At 38.2% G+C, this 20,735-nt stretch overlaps 1 protein-coding gene across 1 annotated transcript in view; it reads right to left on the reverse strand.

The window, feature by feature from the left end:
* Nucleotides 1–6,143: 6,143 nt before the first annotated feature.
* LOC113439400 (solute carrier family 22 member 2-like) overlaps nt 6,144–20,735 on the reverse strand; it is a 32,877-nt gene continuing 18,285 nt past the window's right edge. The window contains exons 6-11 of the mRNA XM_026705257.2: nt 20,139–20,253; nt 16,975–17,087; nt 13,518–13,732; nt 10,868–10,976; nt 9,508–9,620; nt 6,144–6,367 (exon numbers count right to left, since the gene is read on the reverse strand). Coding sequence (XP_026561042.1) covers nt 6,243–6,367; nt 9,508–9,620; nt 10,868–10,976; nt 13,518–13,732; nt 16,975–17,087; nt 20,139–20,253 — 790 coding nt within the window. The 3' untranslated portion in view covers nt 6,144–6,242. The remainder of the gene's footprint in view (nt 6,368–9,507; nt 9,621–10,867; nt 10,977–13,517; nt 13,733–16,974; nt 17,088–20,138; nt 20,254–20,735) is intronic.

A 20,735-nucleotide genomic window follows, 5' to 3' on the forward strand; every position in this document is an offset into this window, starting at 1 on the left:
GCTTGATTTCAATCTGTTCCTATTTTTTCCCTTACATTTTGTTCTGTGTCATTTATCAGCTGTTGTTTTCTGTTTCTCACACAAATGTATATGCATTTTCATGAACATTTCTTCAAATACACAATGCTGTTAAAATATAATATAATAATATAATATAATAATATAATATAATATAATATAATATAATATAATATAATATAATATAATATAATATAATATAATATACAGATCTCTGTGAGAAGTTTTCAGAAGGAACCAACAGAAGGATCTCCCTTGGCTCAGGGGAGACAAACTAGAGGACACTAACCAAATAGTACTGCATAGTCTCAAAACATCCATCAGTTTCATTTTATTCTGTTTATGTGTAGGCAATCTTCGTTTAGCAACCAAGATTGGGACTGGTGACTCAATTCTTCAGCAAAATGATCACTAAGTAAAACTGCAGCAGTGCTTTTGCTCTTACTTCAAATTTCTTTTGCTTTACAACAGGGGTATCAAACTTGATTTCATTGAGGGCGGCATCAGGGTTGTGTTTGACCTCAGAGAGGGGGGCATGGCCAGGATGGGCGTAGCCAGTTGGATGTCACTCATACCAGGGGTGCCTGTGGTGGCCCAAGCACTCTGCAGTGGAAACGGAGCTTGGGAGGGCCAGCCGCAGATGAAAACCGAGCTCAGGCAGGCTACATGTGCCCCCCCCCAAGCTCTGTTTTCACTGGCAGAGGTATTGCAGGCCGGTCCTTTGCTATTTCCATGGTGGCCCCATGGACCAGATCTAAGCACCCTGCAGGCCGGATCCAGCATGCAGGCCTTGAGTTTGACACCCTTGCTTTACAAAGTCATAAATGCAAGGACCAACTGTTAGATCGGCAACTTAAGGAATGGAGGTGAGGCAAGCATTCAAACAGCTAACATGCTTATTTTAACAAGAACAGGTTCCCCGTGGCAGCCACAAGCTAACACATGCGGCTAGCTGACAGGCAACAGCTGATGTCATCTGACAGCTCCCTTTTATACTCAGCTGTCAGCCAGCCAGCCAATGGGAATGGTTCTAGCTCCTGCTCAAAGTGCAGACCAGAGTGAGAACTTCTGCTCGAACACAATACTAACCATAAAGTTACTTTTTCATTACCACCATAACTGCAAACAGCTGTTCAAAAAGGCAGTTGCAACGCAAGGAGGACTTGTAGTTAATCATATGATCCTCTGTCCGTTAAGCATTATCATTTGATAACAGGTTTTGGAAGCTTCCCGAGAAGGACACTACTCAAGATTTCAGGAGCAATCTGGGGCTCAAGATCATTAACCTAAGTTCATCCTGTGAGTGGATGGCCAGTTTTGTAACCCAAAGATATTGTGGTTAGCCGGCAGCAGATGCAGATGGCTGAGGTTGTGCAGAGAGCAGGTTTATGGTGAACTATGCCTTCCCCCTCTTTCCTAAATACCCCTGAAACCAGCATCTTGCTCAGCGGCTCCTATTCTCTGCTTTGAAGTAGGCAATTACAGGGGCAGAAGATAAATATTTTATTTTTAAAAGGAAGAAATCTCTCGGTTCACCTCATGTTAAAACTGAAGACCGACATTTGAAATCCAGAAAATTTGATGGATCACCAGGAAGAAAATGAAGATTCTTTGAAAGAGGGGAAGTGAAGATGCATTGTATTGAAGGGACAAATAAAAGATTATTAAAACCCCAAGCTTACGAAGTAGAACTGGCTCCTGTTTTAATATAATTGTGGATCCTGAATCCAAGGAGTTGATTCCCCAACCTCACAGCATAGATCCTACTAATTCTAATACAGTTCCCATAATCAAACCTGCTGCTGAATCTTCAATCATAGGGGTGTCAAACTCAATTTCATTGAGGCCCACATCAAGGTTGTGTTTGACCTCGAGGGGCCAGGGTGGATGAGGCCAGGGAGAATGGCCAGCAGGATGTCACTTGTATTAGGGCGTCTGTGGTCACCTGAGTGCTCTACCAGAGAAAATGGGCTCCTGAACCCCGTTTTCAGCCGTGATGATGTCCTGCAGCCCTCTGCCAGCGAAAATGGAGCTATGGGGGGGCCTGCACACACACCCAAACTCCATTCTTGCTGGTAGAGGGCTGTAGGAGACTGTCATGCCTGAAAACAAGGCTTGAAATGGCTGCATGTGGCCCTCCTGAGCTCTCTTTTCTTTTCTTTTTTTTAATTTAAATTTTTATTAGTTTTTAAAAACAAACATAAACAAACAAAACATAAAAACATCAAGCCATCTTCCATATGTATACATACAGTGTGCCATTTGGTTCACAAATTGTTTTGTGCTTCCATTTCGTAGTCTTCAATTACAATTACATTGCATATAATCTTGTATTTTCAATCAAAAATTAAATACCTTAGTTTCATTATTAATCAATTATTTGACTATACTTTTATTCATTCATGTTTTAGAAGATAATCATAATTTACTTAGTTTGTTTTATAGCAGTTCATATTATCATCCCAAATCTATCCTAAAATCATTTTGTAGATATAATAAGAAAGAAGTACATCTTTATATATTTATTATTTTCTAAAAGTCTACATATTTCATTAGTGTATTTTATTGTCTAACCATTGATAGAATAGATCCCAAATTTTACAAAATTGTTTATCCTCTTGTTCTCTAATTTCAAATGTCAATCTACTCATTTCAGCACATTCCAATATTTTCTTAATGATTTCCTCTTGTGATGGTGTTTTCTCATTTTTCCAGTTTTTAGCAAATACAATCCTAGCCGCTGTCAACACGTTTACAATCAGATATTTCAAGTCTTTACTATATATTTCAGGTAAAATTCCCAATAAAAATATCTCTGGTTTCAAGTCTATATGTTTTTTTGTCATTTTTTCCAACCACATGTGGATTTTAGTCCAGTATTTTTTAGCATCCGCACAAGTCCACCACATATGGTAATATGAGCTAGGTATCTGATGACATTTCCAACATTTTTCAGATTCTTGAACATTCTTGCTATTCTTGTCGGGGGAAAATGCCACCTGTAAAACATCTTATACAAATTTTCTTTATATGCTGTTGACATTGTCATTTTATAATTTTGAGACAATTTTTGCCATTTCTCTAAATCAATCCCATATCCAAAATTCTTCCCCCAAGCAATCATAGTTTCTTTAACTTGTTCTTCTTCTAATTTAATTTCTAATAAATATCCATACAATTTTTTAATCACCTTTTCATCAGTACCTGTCAAAATCTTATCTAAATCAGTCAATTTATCATAGAAACCTTCCATTTTAGAATCTTTATCATACCTTGAATGTATTTGCACATATGAAAACCAATTCATCTTTATACCTTGTTCCTCTAGTTTTTGTATAGATTTGAGTTCACCCTTTTCATTCAATATTTCACCATATCTAACTGTTTGTTCCTTTTTGTATATTATACGATAAGAAAATGCTTCAATAGTCGATAGCCAGACTGGAATTTTCAAATAACATTGTCTTTTAATCTTCTCCCAGTTTAACCACAGAGACTCTGGTATATAATGTCTTCTAAAATACCCCTGTGTTTTAGTTCCTTTATACCATAAAAAAGCATGCCACCCCAACAACAAATCATGACCTTCTAGTGTCAACATTCTAGTATTTCTTAGTGTTATCCATTCCTTAAACCACATCAGGTCTGTAGCTTGATAATACAATTCCCAATTAGGCAAACCAAATCCTCCTCTAATTCTAGCATCTTGCAAAAGTTTTAATTTTATTCTCGCTTTCTTACCTTGCCATATATATTTCAACACAATTTTATTTAAATCTTCAAAGTAATCTTTTCAAGGCCTAATTGGAATTGTTTGAAACAAATATAAAATTCTGGGTAATATATTCATCTTGATCGTTAAAATATGAGCTCTGTTTTCACTGGCAGAGGCACCATAGGCTGTTTGCTGTTTCCAGGGCAACTCCATGGGCCAGATCTAAGCACCCCACCAGGTGGATTTGGCCCACGGCCTTGAGTTTAACACCCCTGTTCTATCAGTAAGGAGATTCCAAGGAAAGATTTCCCACCTCCCCCCTGGGCTATCCAATAAGGGGGAAAAATATATCCAACCTCTTGAATAGACAAGAACAACTTTACTATTATCAAAAGAAAAGCAGTAAGCATACAGATATACAGACAGGATCAAATAGTCACAGGACTAATTTTAAATAAAAATAAGGTACTGAGCTCAATGGGATGATTTTCCATTATGTCCCACACAGGAGCTTGTTCAGAGCCAGCAGTTCCTTCATCCATACAGTACATACATATACTGAGCAATTGCCTTCAACACGCAGCACATCCAAGGCACAGTGCATATTTAAACAATCTAACTCTCCCTCCTACCTCATAAAATGCTCAAAGAGTTATCTCTGCAAAAATTTCATGGGGCAGTCCTCCCACTCTCTTCCAGGCTGCTTAATCCCACTCACCCACCCAATTAATCAGTGGAACAGCTTGCCTTCAGAAGTTGTGAGTGCTTCCATCACTGGGAGTTTTTAAGAAGAGATTGATGGTATAGGGCCGTGATGGTGAACCTATGGCACGCATGCCACAAGTGGCACACAGAGCCATTTTTGCTGGCATGTGAGCTGCAGGTAAACTTATCTCACTCTGCATGCGCGCGCCTCACAGCTGATTTTTTTTGGGTTGGTTTGAGGCCTTTTTTAGCCTCCTAGGCCTGAAAAAGCCTTGCAGAGACTTTTTCCAAGCCTCTGGGAGGCCGAAAAGGCCTCAAACCAGCTGAAAAATCAGCTGTGAGGCGCAGTGCAGGTAAGGGGTGGCGGGGGGGATTGCGCACGCATGCACAGGTGGTGTGTGGAGCGGGGGTTCATGCATTGCATTCTGGGTGCTGGCACGTGAGTGTGTGTGTGCTGGCACGCACACGCAATTTTTGGCACAGGAGCCCAAAAAGGTTAGCCACCACTGGTATAGAGACTCCTACTTGATCAGGGAGTTGGATTAGAAGACCTCTAAGGTCCCTTCCAACTATGTTACTCTGTAAATTTCTTCCTGTCTGGCCCATCTGAATCCTATCTGCTCTTCCTCTTGGTCCTCCAAGCTTCCATCCTTCCACAGCTGATTGATCTGCTGTGCAGTTTCCCCCAACAGATGCCTCTGCCTATCTGCATTGCCTAAGCTGGTGCTGTACTTGCAAATCTTTGCACGCTTGGCACCTCTCTACCTTTATTGGTTGCATGAGTGGAAATCTGCTAGACAAAAAAACTACAGGGAGAAAAGTCATTTTTGCTTCCTCTCTCCTTTAACTCTTATCTACTCATGGATGGCCTTTTTTCCTATCTTAAGACTTGGCTCATATTCTCTTTAGCTGCTTATGTTACCTTTTCTCTTTTTTTTTTTCCTTAACAAATATTCTGTTTCTTTTTCTGTCCTTGATTCACCCATTTTTGTGAATCACGGATAGATTGGTATGTGCATCCAAGCTTGTTCCCCCACCCAGCCACCCAATCCTTCTGGATTTTGTTTCTTTCTCTCCATTCTCCAACCTTCATTTCCTTCTAGACATCTCCCATGTTGACTTCCTGATTCAAAGTTATCCAATGAGAAGCCTTTTATTGCTTTTCTTAATCTCTGTTTATCTTAGCAAGGGTGATCATTCCTCTACATCTGACTCCTTCCCAGTTCTAGGCCTGCACAGCCAGAACCAAAACACCCATATTCATTTCCTTACTTGTCCTGGCAAACTCTTGATGCTTTGCACCAATGTTAACCCCTCTGCCTATTTTTCAACTCTGCTGCAGCCAACCGGAGAATATAAAAATTTCTATTTATTTATGTATTGGTCTCTTACCTGCAAAAGGATGTTTATCTTGGTTCTGGGCACTACAAAAGATTTACAGCATACATATATGCATAGAAAACTAAAATGAAATCGCAAAAGTTAAAATAAAAAGGAGGAATAGTGTTTTAACAAATCTAGAACCTCCAGTCATAACACAAAGTTTAAATATCAGGTAAAAAGTATTTTCACTGCCCTCTGCTTATTTTTACTGTTTACTTGCTGCGTTTGCTATATTGACAATGTTTGTCAGTTTAACACAGGCACATGTGGAACAAATGAGTGTTTTATGTGTGTATAAAATACCTGCCCAAATGAAAGACTCTATAGTATAATGTTTTTATTAGTTAGTGAGTAGGTCTGGACTTTTTGTGGACCATAGCTGAGCGCACACATTTCAAAAATATTTAACCTTGAATTTGCTTCAAGATTGATTGTTTAATGCAGGTTTGTGGAGGTTTTCTATGTCATCAATGGTCTCGGGCAAGGTGCTCCCTTTGGTCTCAGGCAAAAGCAGCACTGATCCAGAAGCTATGAATCCTATGACAGCTGCAAATAAAACATAAGGAAAATAACATCAGAAACCAAATAATGACATATTGTCAAGATGGGCACACAATCGTGTTATTGTGAATTTTTTACTTTTGCTGCATCAATATTATTGGTAACAAGAAGTCTTCTACTTACAAGAGTTTGTTTAATGACTCTTCAAATTTACAACAGCACTGAAAAAGTGACTTGTGACCATTTTTCACACTTATGACTGTTGCAGCATCCCCATGGTGACGTGATTTGCATTTGAATGCAATGTAAAATGTAAACTGACTCACATTTATGGCATGGGATCCCCTTTCATGACCTTCTGACAAGCAAAGTCAATGGGGAAGCCGGATTCACTTAACAACCAGTTACCAATTTAACAACTGCAGTGATTCACTTAACAAATGTGGCAAGAACAATCGTAAAACGGGGCAAAACTTACTTAACAAATTTCTCACTGAGCAACATAAATTCTGGGCTCAATTGTGGTCGTAAGTCAAGGATTACCCGTATTAAAAATAGGGATTCTTAACTTTGTCATGCCATGGGTCCCTTTGAAAGTCTAATGACCAAGCTTGAACATCTGGCATTTCTTTTTTCATATACAGCCCTAATTTATGTTTAATGATTCTAAGCATTATTTTGCTAGCATGTGAAACTAGGGGTATCATACGATTGTTTGCACACTCTATTAAGTCTTCTTTTTTGGTATTGGAATATAGCTTGACCTCTTCCAGTCTGTTGGCCAATATGTTGTATTCCAGACTTGCTGGCATAGATTGGTTAGAACTTTTACTAATTTAGAATAGAATAGAAAGGACCTTGATGGTCTTCTGGTGGTATTAACATTTCATGTGATCTTGATTTTGCCTAAATGTAGAATCTTACTTTTTTCACCATTAAATTTCATTTTTTTAGATAGTGCCCAATGTTCAAGTCTATCAAGATCCTTCTGTATCTTAAGCCTATCTTCTGGAGTGTTAGCTATTCCTGCCAGCTTGGTGTTGTCTGCAAATTTGATGAGTTCCCCATCTATCCCCTTGTCCAAGTCATTAATGAAGATGTTGAAGAGTACTGGGCCTAAAACAGAGTCTTGGGGTACTTCACTGCATACTTTCCTCCATGTAGATGCAGATCTATTGAGGGCTACACAATGAGTGCGGTTGGTCAGCCAGTTACGAATCCATGAGGCTGTCTAACCCACATTTTTCTACTTTATCTAGTATTAGATTATGGTCTACTTCATCAAATACCTTACCGAAGTCCAAGTAAATTATATCGACAGCGTTCCTCTGGTCCACTAATTTTGTCACTTTGCCAAATAATGCAATAAAATTAGTCTGGCATGATCTGTTTTTAACACACCCATGTTGGCTTTTGGTTATTACTTTGTAAATTTTCTTTTTTTTTGTTACTTGTCATATTTCAGTGTACATTCCATCACTTCCTATAGCTTTCTGAATTGGTAATGACCAGAATGCTGATCCCTAAGTTCACCTTCTAAGACTAGAAATTCTTTAAATTGGGAATATCTTTTAAGAAATCTTGGATATTGATATTTATACTGTACAGTGCTTCATATACTCCTTCCCTCTTTGTTTGATCTCGTTTGAATTGCTTACATTACAATATGTCCATTGGAATAATTCATTCAATTCAAAGTTGGAACTAGTTCAAATGTCTTTTTTTGTCATGTCTGTTTCCATCCTTCTTCCATTCCATCCTGAATTGGTAATGATCAGAGTGCTGATCTAATGTCACATTCTGGTACTTGAGATTCTTGTACGTAGGTAATATCTTCTAAATTACCATGGATTTTGGCATCTGTACCTGGGATGTTAATTAACAACTCTCTGATATAACTTTATTAAGTTCGTTTTTGAGTCCCAAAGGTGCTTTTTTTCAAGAGGCAACTGGACTTTCTGGTTTTTCTATGAAGACATTTCGCTTCTCATCCAAGAAGCTTCTTCAGCTTGGAAAGAAAGAGCTGAAGAAGCTTCTTGGATGAGAAGTGAAACATCTTCAAAAGAAAAAAAAAAAGAAAGTCCAGTTGCCTCTTGAAATAAAGCACCTTTGGGACAACCATGACCAGGATGACTGAGAATCTTAATAGACATTCCTTTCTGAGGTTTTTCTCTTGCTTGGATTTGGTTTCTCTTCTCTTCTTGGCAATTTCCATACCTTCTTTTATTGAGTTTCCTTTCTTCTCTTTCCTCATTTTTGGCAGTCTCTTAATGACTTCTTTAAGTTTATTCCACAATTCTTTTGGTTCTCTATCAATGAGTACAGGATTTCAAAATGACTCCTGTTGTTCCCCTTGACAATGGTTGGTATCAGTGGTGGGATTCAAATTTTTTTACTACCAGTTCTGTGGGCGTAGCTTGGTGGGCATGGCAGGGAAGGATACTGAAAAATCCCCATTCCCTCCCCACCCCACTAACCTGCTTTCCAGCTCCATTCTCCTATGCTGGGTAGCAAAAGAAGACCCAGCCGATCAGCTGGGACTCAGGAGGCAGTGAAGAGATGGGGGAAGGGTCAGTCAGAGGTAGTATTTGCCGGTTCTCTGAACTACTCAAAATTTCCACTACCAGTTCTCCAGAACTGGTTAGAACCAGCTGAATACCACCTCTGGTTGGTATATGTTCAAGATCATATCATGGAAACTGACTGTCTTTCTTCTTCTTTAGCTTAACTTGAAATTTGCACAGGAGCAGTTTGTGATCTGTTTCAGAGTCAGCACCTGGCCAAATCTTTATGCCATAAATAAACTCCTCCTTTTCCTATTAATTAATTTGATTTCTATATACTCCCTCTGGTAGTGTCCATGCATAAAGACATTCTGATTATTTGAGGACCATGTGGGTTACGTCTTTGGAGTGACAGAAATCCATAAAATTCATTTTGGTTTCCTAAACCATGTAGTCAAACTATATTTTCCTCTTCTGTGTTCCCCATTTTGGCATTCCAATCTGTAATCACAAGCAGCGCATCTTGCCTGCATATTCTGTATTGTACAATTTATTGTACGATACGGATCTATATAGATCTAAGTCCAGTTAGGTTCAGTTGGATTGAATCCCTGGATGAATACAAAAGGGCATGATTGAGCATTCATGAGCTGTAGCTGCCACAGGTAGAATCTTACTTACTGAAGACTACAAGAGGTAGTTCATGCCAGATCTCTGCCAATCTGTAGACTATAAATGGGGATATGATTCCACCAAAATCACACAGAGAAGAACATACCATCAAGCCAAGGTTTCTGAAAGACAGACAGAAAGAGCAGATTGAAACACTTAAATGCTATACATACATACATACATACATACATACATGCATACATGCATACATACATATAAAAGAAATGAATAAATGAGAAATTGTCTTATTAAATAGCCAAGAGCCAAACCTTAATATCATTTTTATTCCCTAGAATACCTCTGAGCTCCAGATAAGCGTATAAATTTGTTGGGTGGTTGCAATGGTAGACCATTTCTGAGAACTGAGGAAATTTTTCCCCACTGAATTCATCATATGTCTTGTAAAAAGTCTGGGGGAGATGTGATTTTAAGATCACCTGATTCTATAAATAATGAGATGTCCACCGTAGAGGTAGGTGCATGAAACATTGATTTACAAAATTAAAACTTTAGGTTCAAATTTAAAGGAATTGAAAGTGGGTGAAAAGAAAACTAACAGATTTTATTTCGAACCTTAGATACGTAATTCTTAAAGGCCTGAAGTTCAATTCCTGTTTATAGTCCTGAAATAAAGCTTTTCACAGTTATGTGACAAGCTATTTCTGTGTGATCACTTCTATACTGGAAACAGCTGTCATTAATTAAGTCTGTCTAGAGCATAAAAGTTTAAAAAAACCCTTTTTTGATATATTTTTTAATGAAATTAATATCTTTCTGAACAGAATGGGAAGAAATATTACTAAAAATCAGTCATGAGGAAAAGCAAAAGTGGCAGATCTCTCTAGTTTGGGGTTTATGCTGATTTTTTTGGTTTTTGATAGGAACATCCAGGACAACTGCAGATCTGACGTCCTAGGCTTATTGATAAATATGGATACAAACCAGGGAGGAAACAGATTCATGAAGAAGGCAGCACAGTCAGCTGATGTGCTTCAGGTTCTCCAAGCCGTCCCATGGAGTGACTGTTATATTCCCTTCTATGGTGTTCCAGTTCAAAACTGCCACTATTTCTAGCCACCATCTTGTTTATTTCCCTCCTGGTGAGACCAAGGTTCCTTCCTTAGATGTGGTAAAGGCCACCATCTCATCCCTTGTATTGAACAAATATTCCCTTAGTTGGCTTTTACTCATGGAAAAGGAGATGCCATTGGTTTTGTCCTGCCTTATCTCCAAAGTTTCTCCATTCTGGCTTGCCATGCTAATTCTATTTACAGTGTTAATTCAGAGGGATGGGGCATCAAAACTGGTGATAGTTGATAGTAACCAAAGATACAGAATTTCTACTTTAATTCCTTGAAGCAGCACCTACCTAAGAAATGTTGGGTACAATTCAGCATTGACAAAGCAGACCATTTCAAAAGCCATAGTAATTCCCAACCTGCCAAAGGAACCTGCAAGAATCTTTAACCAATGCATATCTGAAAAGAAAGCATATGTACACAGTTTATCCAAAATAATTTATTGGAGGAAGATGATTAATACTGGTGCTATAATAGGTAGTCCTCATTTTGCAACCACAGCAGGAATTGAGACAACTGGGAAGTGGTTGCTGAGTGAATAATCACATGACCACAACTATGCTCAAAATTTTACTTCAACTTTCCTTTGTTTTACTGCATCAGCTCTAAATAGCCAGGTAAAGCTAAATGGTGGAGGAGGTTCCTGGAACTCAATTCACAAGGAAGCCGGATAAATCTTATAGTCCTTTTATCCAATTCTCTCACCCTTTGAAATGCTCACCTGGCACTGAGATAATTAGCAAGAAGAAATTAATGTTTGTATTTACATTCATTGGAGAGAAAGGATTACAAGAGAGTAGGCAAGCAAGCAATGAGGAATATACTGTACATCTAAAGGAATGGGGCCTACAGTTGAAAGCAGAGAGCTTAGGAGGCAAACAAAAGACTTTAGCATGAAAGTGATTAGAGTCTTATCAGTGTCAGGCAGCCATGCAAGCCTTAGAAGAATACTAATCCATGAAGGTCACAGGTGAGCTTGTTAATTTGCTCGAGCATTTTTTAGGGATGCACTGCACTGCAGAAAAATGCTCAGGAAGAGATAGCTTGTTTAGGCAATCTCTTTATTCTGGAGGTGGGTTGGAGGAAAAATATGTGTCATATATGTGGGCATTGGTAGCAAAGTTGCTTTTTTCATCACCATCATAAATGCAGATGGTCACTGCCTAAGGCAGTCACTAGGTAAGGACTACCTGGGCAATTTCCCAGAGAACTAGTGGTAAAGATAAGTCCCACAACATTAACACATGGATTGGATATTAGATTGGATTTTGATTGTACAAGAGCAGACACATTTTTTTTAATATATTAGCTTCTACTGATTTAGTAGAATCAGAGCACTGGAATCACTCCTCCAGCTAGCAACAAATGCATTTGACAATCTTCTTGTTCTCTTAGGTCAGAGGTCTCCAAACTTGGCAACTTTAAGACTTGTGGACTTCAACTCCCAGAATTCTGGGAAGTCCACAAGTCTAAAAGTTGCCATGTTTGGGGACCCCTGTCCTAGGTACTACATCTGTAATGTGCTTTTAGTTGCTATTCTGCTTCCCTCCAAACCTGATTATCCCTTTCAAAAAGTGAGCAATTGGGAGCATACAAGCTCAACTGAAACATTAAATAAATATCCAGCAACCACTTTTATGTGACCCAAGGGGTCGCTGCTAAGATAGGTAAATCAGTGAAGCTCATGTGGTAATAAGCCATGATAAGCAATGAAGAAACTTGAATCTCGGTGAACATGACTTACAGGTAGAAAAGAGCATGTAAAGTTAAATGAAGAGCAATAAGGTAATTAAATCATAAAATGAAATAAGGAGCTTCTTATGAGACAAAGGTGGGGGCGGGCTGTAAGGAAATTGGACTAAAGGAAAGGGTATCATCCTCTTAGAGATGAAGGGAAGAAACGAAACTTATATTAAACATATTTGGCCATAGATGCAAATTCACATGCATGCAGATTTAGAGACCAAGCCTAGAAGGAATAGCTAGGGAAAAGAAAACAAATGGACTAGTTTAGCAAAGCCACCTGAAGAAATAAAAAAGGAGAGAATTTTAAAGCGAGGTGTAAAGATTACTTGAAAGCAACCATTGTTTGATACAATGTTTTCTACCCTTGGCAACTTCCAGGTATGCGGACTTCAACTCCCAGAATTCTCATCAACAGCCACGCTGGCTATGGAATTCTGGAGTTTGAAGTCTACAAAGGTGGGAAACAAAGGTGGGAAGCAATGAGATGGAAAAGGCTGTTCTCAACTTTGGGTTCTCTAAACAAGGGAAACAAAAGTCTGTTGTTTGTTCATAACTAGAAGTGTCTTGAGTTTCGGAGAGATGATGCCCTTTAGTGTCCTTCCCTGTTGGGAGTGTTACAGCAAATTGGGTGGAAGGGGATTTAGGCAGGAAGAAGCCAAGGCATCCTTAGGACTTATATTGATCACACTTCGGCAATCAATATAGCAGGGAGGGAATAAATGGCCTGTTCCTAAGCATGTCCTTTTGCACATGTCACTATCCATCTCTGAATTCAACTACTTAGAAAATCCATTTAAATATGCCCTTGTTGAATATTTAATGGCCTGTTCAAAAGACATTTCAAAAAGCTGTTTGATATTCTTTTGCACTGAAAGTAAGTGTGAAATCCACCAATTAGCTTCATTCTGACCACTATATTAGCTTTGATGAAGCAGTTCAGTCTGTTTCTATCAGAGTCCAGAATCCCTCAAACATCTTTATTCATCACCATATCATCATTTTATCCATACTGTGCATAGTTTTTTTTTTCTCTTATCACGTGACCCTCCAACTTCTTGGGTTGTTCCTCTTTATGTCCCTGCAGAAAGGCTGCTTGTGACCATCAGTTTGCTAAAGTAGATTCTTGTAGCATTTTCCTCCAGGCTGCCCTTAGTCAGGGCAATTTTAAAAAATGGACAGACATTAGGTACTTACCATCTGGGCTGAAAGCTGTAACAAGGCAAGCAATTCCAGCCACCAGATTAGATGCTGCCCAGGGATAACGACGGCCTACACGCTCTATGGTGATGATGAGGATGAAAGCAGCTGGAAATTCAACAAGGGTGGCATAGAAAAAATCCAGGTAAACATTTCCACCAGCAACTCCTATGTGCATAATAAGGCCTTGGTACATTATGGCACTTGTGAACCTAGGAAAAGAAGAACAACAATAGATACAAACTTAAGGTAAACCACTCCAAACTTGATTGCAGAAAATACGACGTCAGCAACAGAGTTGTCAATGCCTGGAATGCACTACCTGACTCTGCGGTCTCTTCCCCAAACCCTCAAAACTTTAACCTCAGATTGTCTCCAGTTGACCTCACCCCATTCCTAAGAGGTCTGTAGGGGGCGTGCATAAGAGCACCAACCTGTCTACCGTTCCGGTCCTAATGTCCCCTTTTATCTGTATCCATTTCATGCACTCATAATCATGTTCCTAATTATATCTGTTATCAAAAACATGCTTGACAAAATAAATAAAATAAAAACAACAGTTAATTGGGTCTAGATTTATTATCCAGCAAGTCTGGAAAGAATCAGTGCTCCAGATTTGTCATGTCAATCCCACATTATGTTACTAATATAAGCAAGCTGATGCATGATCAGGTTTTGTTAGTAGAAGCTTTTTGGTCTTCTGGGATTTTGACTGTGAAAATGTTTGGTTCTCCATGTGGGTATTTATGTTCTTTAGATTTGCATCCATATTTCTTCTACTGATTTGCATCCATATCTCTTCTTTCTTGGAAGAGAATATATGTAGCTCAGAATTGAACGATGGAATCCTTGATGCCGTGGTGATATTACCCAGTTGGGTAATTAATTTACAACTAAACAAACCAAGCTCAGAGAGCACCAAGGGCTCCACGATTCTTTCCTCCTTCCGGAATTTTCTGCCATTAACTGATAATGGTATGAATAGATTAAAAAAAGCAATTAGGCAATAGGAGTTTGTTGGAAAATAGGAAGTTGTTTTTCTATTAGATATTGTAACTCCACAACCCCGAAGTCACCCACAATTTATATGAATGGGAAATGCACTACTCCCATCTTCTCCTTAGCTTGCTTCCTTTACTTGTTTATGCAGCTTCCCCCTCCAAAATAAGAATGAATGAATGAATGAACAAACAAACAATAGGAAAGCCTGCAACATCTTCTCAGACGTTCTATCATTTATGCTGAAGTTGTCAATTTAAAGCCCATATAATCTGGGCTGGCATTGGGTTTCCTCAGTCCTAAGCCAACACTTCACCATGGTAGCTCTGAACAAACTGTATGAGAATTGGAAACTGAGTAGAGAATTGGGTTGTCTGCAGTAATCCAAATTCTTACATCCTGTTTGCCCTCTCCTCAGTCTCCATGCACTCAGCAGGTAGATCTGAAAGGAAAGAATAATTATATTCACTAGTATATGAGCACAGCTCTCTATGTGATCCTGGTAGATTCTGCTTTATCGGTACCCCAAATTACAGAGAAAGCTGTACTTCCATTTGCATGAATGCAAGTATAAATTTTGCTTTGGCCTCTTTCCTCAGTGCTATGAAATTGACAACAGTAAGAGGCAGAATGGTCTGATGTTAGCTTTGTGAAGTAGTTTAGATAGGAAGCATGGCTACATGAGCTAATTCTCCTTTATTGTAAAGCAAGCGTCTTCAACTGTGTGTGTTCTACATGCCTTATTAATCTGTAATTTTAAAAGCAATGAGTTTGGTCACACAAAGTAAATCAAAGTTTTAAAACAATTTTTATGTTTTAGATTCTAAAAAAATGAAAATCACGATAACAATTCTGGCAAAAAATTGATGGTTCCCCCAACCAAATATTGATGGTTCCCCCAACCAAAAGTATTTGTCCTATTTATACTCTTATCAGTGTGGAAAAAATTCAGTTTCTGAAAGCTTTGCTAATAGGTTTCAATCAGCAGTAAATGTTAAATCAGGTACAGGTGGCCCCTCGTTTCACAATCGCCTCAGAGATTGAACTTTTGCATTTACAGATGTAATGAAAAAAAACTTGGCAAGTTTAAGACTTGTGGACTTCAACTCCCAGAATTCCTGAGCTAACATGACTGGAGGAGGAATTCTGGGAGTTGAAGTCCACAAGTCTTAAAGCTGTCAAGTTAAAGCTGTAAGGTTTCAGTAACAGAATCTTGCAAGTCTGAAATTACATTTCTCCCCCTGTCCTGTTTAGAGCCAAAGAAACTACAGAGGATCCCTTGTGAGATATTTGCTGCTGTGGTTAAACTGTTACTTATCCAACCATTGCCCTGGTTGTGGCCTCCCTATCTCCTAAGGTCGTTCCTATATAGCATTACAGCCAACAGGCACAAAGTTTGGTGCAATTAAGATGTTGGTTAAGGCATCAGGTTAGAAGGCAGGAGATTATGAATTCTAGTTCCACCTTAGGTATGAAGTCAGGGATGGTTTTGGGTCAGTCTTTCTCTCTCATCCCTAGGAGGGAGGCAAAGGAAACCACTACTGCAATCTTGCCAAGAAGACTGTAGGGACTTGTCCAGACAGTCACCAGGAGTTAAAACTGTCTCAAAGGCATCCAAACAAAAACCCACCCCATGATGATACCTAATCTCAAGCTGTAATGTTTTCAGGGCAATACAACTGCAATGTATTCAGAACACCCAGTATGAAAAAAGAACAGTCTTGAACAGGATTTAATGCAATGGTGGGTTTCAAAAATTTTTTACCACTGGTTCTGTGGTAGGTGTGGCTAGGTTGGCATGCTTTGCACACACAGAAGATTTCCTACTAACCTTCTCCTGCAATCCTGCACCCTCCCTGTGTCTTCAACAGCTGATGTGTGGCAATTGGCTGTGCTGCACAAAGCAGCTGAGGTTGAAAAGCAGGAAATAAAGATCAGCATAGAGCCAGGGCGTGGAAGGGCCCAGCAGCTGATCATCGGAGCAAACCAGTTTGCTCATAGATGATCATTGGAGCTACCAGTTTGGCCGAATTAGGCTGAACCAGTAGAATACCACTACCGGTTTAATGTTATAAGATGATGATATGATGATGATGATGATGATGATGTTATCCATTCAATCATGTCAAACACTTGGTTATTCTATGGGCCAGTATCTCCACATATTCTGATCTTTGAGTTTTTTCTATGCTGTCAGCTTTGATGGTGTCTTTGGTGGCCTGGTTTCCTTTTACCACTAATAATGTTACAGGAATGTGGATCCAATTTTTTAATGAGCAGAGGAGTCTGAATGACAGGCAAAATATGAACTCTAACCAAGGGTTTATATGCTGTTACACATAAAATTGTAAATATAACATATTAGGATTGTGTGTATACCAATAGAGCCAGCATAGTTGGCATAGCTAAGGCAAACAAGGATTCAATGAAACACATGAAATAAATGGCCTCTTACCAGTTATACATCAAAATTAATGTGTATTTCCTGATCTGTGGTGTCCTCACAAGGTCCAGCAGTGAAGGGCTAAGCTTTGTGTCATCTACATGTTCTTCTTCAAGATTAATATTCTATAGAGTAACAGTTGCAAAGTAAATTAAAAAAAGGTAAATCCATCACATTGTTTTTGTTCAAGATAAACGTTATGCAGAAAACAGAAATGGTATAAGAAATGTAAGGCATGAGATAAGAAAAAGTTAATTTAAAAAGCTAAAAGAAAACATTAAAGCTAATTTACACCAAGACCAAAGTCTTTTCTTTTTGAGGACTACATTCATTCCAGTCAACCTCATCTTTCTTGGACTTCCTGTGTTTCCCTAACCATTCACTCTGCTCAGGGCAACCTGCACTGACCAGCTATGACATCAAAATTACAGGTGACCAGGCAATCAAAATCCTTTTCTAGCATGTATCAAATGCATCACATGTAAAAGGGGTAGAGCTTTCACACCCACCATTTGGATGTTAATCACAGCCTCTGCAGATGCACCTGACTCTTCATTATTATTATTTTTGCAAATTTAACCCTCTTTCATTCTTTTTCTATGACCAGCTCTACTTCATTCAAACTTTTCACTCACTTTCCTTCTCAATCTACTTTCATTCTACTTTTTCATCCTGGCTTGACCCTATAGCTTTTTTCTCTCGCTGTACATATCTTTTAAATATCTCATCATGAGAGCTTGTTTTCACATTAATTAAAAAGTCTTATGGTCTGTTCGTAAGACTCTCAGTAGATGCAAACAGAAAGCCTTCTCCCTTTTACTAAAAAAACATGAGAAAATGATCCAGAACATTGCTGCTTATTGCCTGAGTATAATTTTCCTAGTTGAAAGTAGAGTACAGGTTAGAATTTGTGTTGTAACCTCACCTTGCATCTAATAAATATCATCAATCAGAGCTTTGAGACCTTTGTTCTTTATTTTAACCATTTCCACTTTGGATAACCATAAAAGATGTCTGATGCCAACTCCTATTATAGTCAACTTACTTTTATCTTTTTGCTGACATACTTTTATGTCTGTTCCATCAGATGACCATCTCCCTTTCCTGTTGTCTGGTGTTGTTCTACAGTACACCTTTGCTTTTAATTTCATATGCTGCTCAGAAAAGTCAAGAAGTTGGAGAGCTTTAGAAATGTAAATAAGTGCATACATACTAAACTCCCACTTCTCTATAATACTGTATAGTGGAGAGAAACAAGCTCTTAAATGCAACTTTTTAGCATCATTCAACATTCATTCCTCAGAACCGACAACATGACATTCTACCAGTATTTGTATGTCTTAAAATACAGTATTTCCACGCATTTTCCATCTTTAGTTAATCTTTTTAACAAGATATGTAAATTCATCTACTTTCTCTAGTTTTTCTGTATAAATTGTAAACATTCAATTCATCTTTATACTAGTGTTTCTCAAAGTATAGTTCAAGGACCCTTCTCCGCGGTCCACAAAATCAATATTACTTGCCAAACTATGTTGAAAAATAATTGATTGATTATATACCATCAAGACACTTTCAATTCCCAGCAATCACATAGATTTTTTTCCCATGATAATCTATCCCTAATATGTTATTTCAAGTTTCTTAATGAAAAAAAAATACAATATTAAAATCCCATCAAATCAATGTGAAAAGCGGGAGTGGCAGCAAATATGTCAATTTTAGTTTTTAATGTAGTAAACATTGATAATATAAACCATACAAATAAAAAAAATTTCAGGGTCATACCTAATTTTTAAAAGGAGAAAGGTCCTAAGGAGAAAAGTTTAAGAAACACTGCTGTATACAATGATCTAAAAGTACATTAAATAATCAAATTACCTTGCCTTATGGCAAGTTCAATATTGAACCATTTGCTGAGCATTCAATTAATTGCTTTTTTCATCATATGCCATTCTTATCATATGTTCAGTGTTGAAATTCATATTCACAGAAATATTCTATAATTTAAGCCTTTTTAAGTTATATGTCATCCATTAATAAATAATCATGCAATTAACTTCCCTTCCCACATTCATACACTGTCTAATCTGGACATCCTCTAATGGGGATGACATGAAGGGTCACCTGATGACATGAAATCATAGCACAATTCCAAACTGGGCTTATTATCATGTTTTATACTCTTTCAAGCAGAGTTTTGCTAAACCTCTTGCCTCTGTACTTTTTTGCATTTGTATCTTGTGTCTTTCTCTTAACATTAAGGAAAAATAATGTTCTCCCAGTTGTTACCGCATACATGTTAAACAAGTAGCCCAAGCATTGTGTAGAATTCATTTTCATATGTCAACATTTCCAGAATTATACTATATACTCAGACAGCTAGTATAATTAATATTTCTCACATTTCTGGTGGAATCCTTTAACAGAGTAGAAACAAACAGAGCAGAATGGAATCGTTCACTGATGTTCTCCTTTGGTTGTGGTTTTTTTTTTTGGGGTGGGGGGAGAAGCCACTTTTATTATAAGAAAATTTTACTTATATTTAAAAAAAATACAGAAGCAAAGAAAAAGTAGGAAAAGAAATGTAAAAGAATAACAGAAAAAAGAAAGATAAAGAAATCTAAATAAGTGACTTCCAATCTTTGCAGCAATTAAAAGAGTATTTTTAAAAATTGCATTAAATTTATATGCCACTCTTCTCACTCTCCTGACTGACTCTGGGCAGCTTACAATAGAATTACCATCTCCAACCTCCAGCTTTGCTGACGTTATCATGATTATTGGATTATTTCTGCTTACCATGGTTAGGAAGAGGTACACTATGGCTATGAAATGTCTTATCATTCATGGTGGATGCATCTTTCTGGCATTCTGCTCTCTATCTCTCAGTTAAAGCCAGGGCAAGAAATCATGTGATAAGTTTTGTTGTCCTGAGACCTTTTCATTTCAGAACATATGGGCAGCTGCAGAAGAATAGAGAACGGTGTAGTGCAAATGTGTGGTACACACCACCCACCGTCCATCGGTTTGCTCAAACCCACCACTGAAAGATTCAAATCCATCTAATGAGGCAGAGGTGGAAGAAGTTCAGAAGAAGATGAATGGACAGCAACCACATCCTATGATAATAGCCGACCAACGATAAGTAGGCACATGTAGTGTTTAAGACTCACCTCAAAAAAGGCAGGTACAACTTTTCCATTTTTTTTAGCAATTTCATCCACAATTTTCAGAGCTCGGGCATTCTGTCCTTGAGTGATCAGCCACCTGGGTGACTCAGGGAGGCACCTACAAAAGAACTAGAATCATTGGTCTGGTCCAAAAATGTTCATGGCAAAAAACAAGCCCATAGGGTGGGACCCAGATATCTATCTTCTTCTACATGCATTAATTAACTTAGGCTTGTTTCACTTTAAAGATATAACCAATTTATTGTGGTGTAATATGTCATGTGATACGAAAAGCATTATTCCTTAAAAGGAATACATCGATATCCATGGTTATCGGGGCAGGTTAGACAGCAGTAACATAATTTGGAAGGAAATGGAGATGTAGAAGAAGCAAGCAGTGAAAATTACCTAATGTTCCTGGCTATTCACAAATCAGTTTTTGGATGCAACACATACATTATTTTATACTTGTAGGATGTTAAGCAGCCTGGGTTTCTGTTTACTTCTTGAGAAATAGATTACTATGACAATGAGCAAGAAAGAGACAGCAAGGAGCCTGGGCGTGACTTAGCTCAACTATTCTGTACTAAAGCTGCTTGG

The sequence above is a fragment of the Pseudonaja textilis genome, chromosome 1 (assembly GCF_049901715.1).
Source record: "Pseudonaja textilis isolate UNSWEBS1 chromosome 1, rPseTex1.2, whole genome shotgun sequence".
Lineage (NCBI taxonomy): Eukaryota > Metazoa > Chordata > Lepidosauria > Squamata > Elapidae > Pseudonaja > Pseudonaja textilis.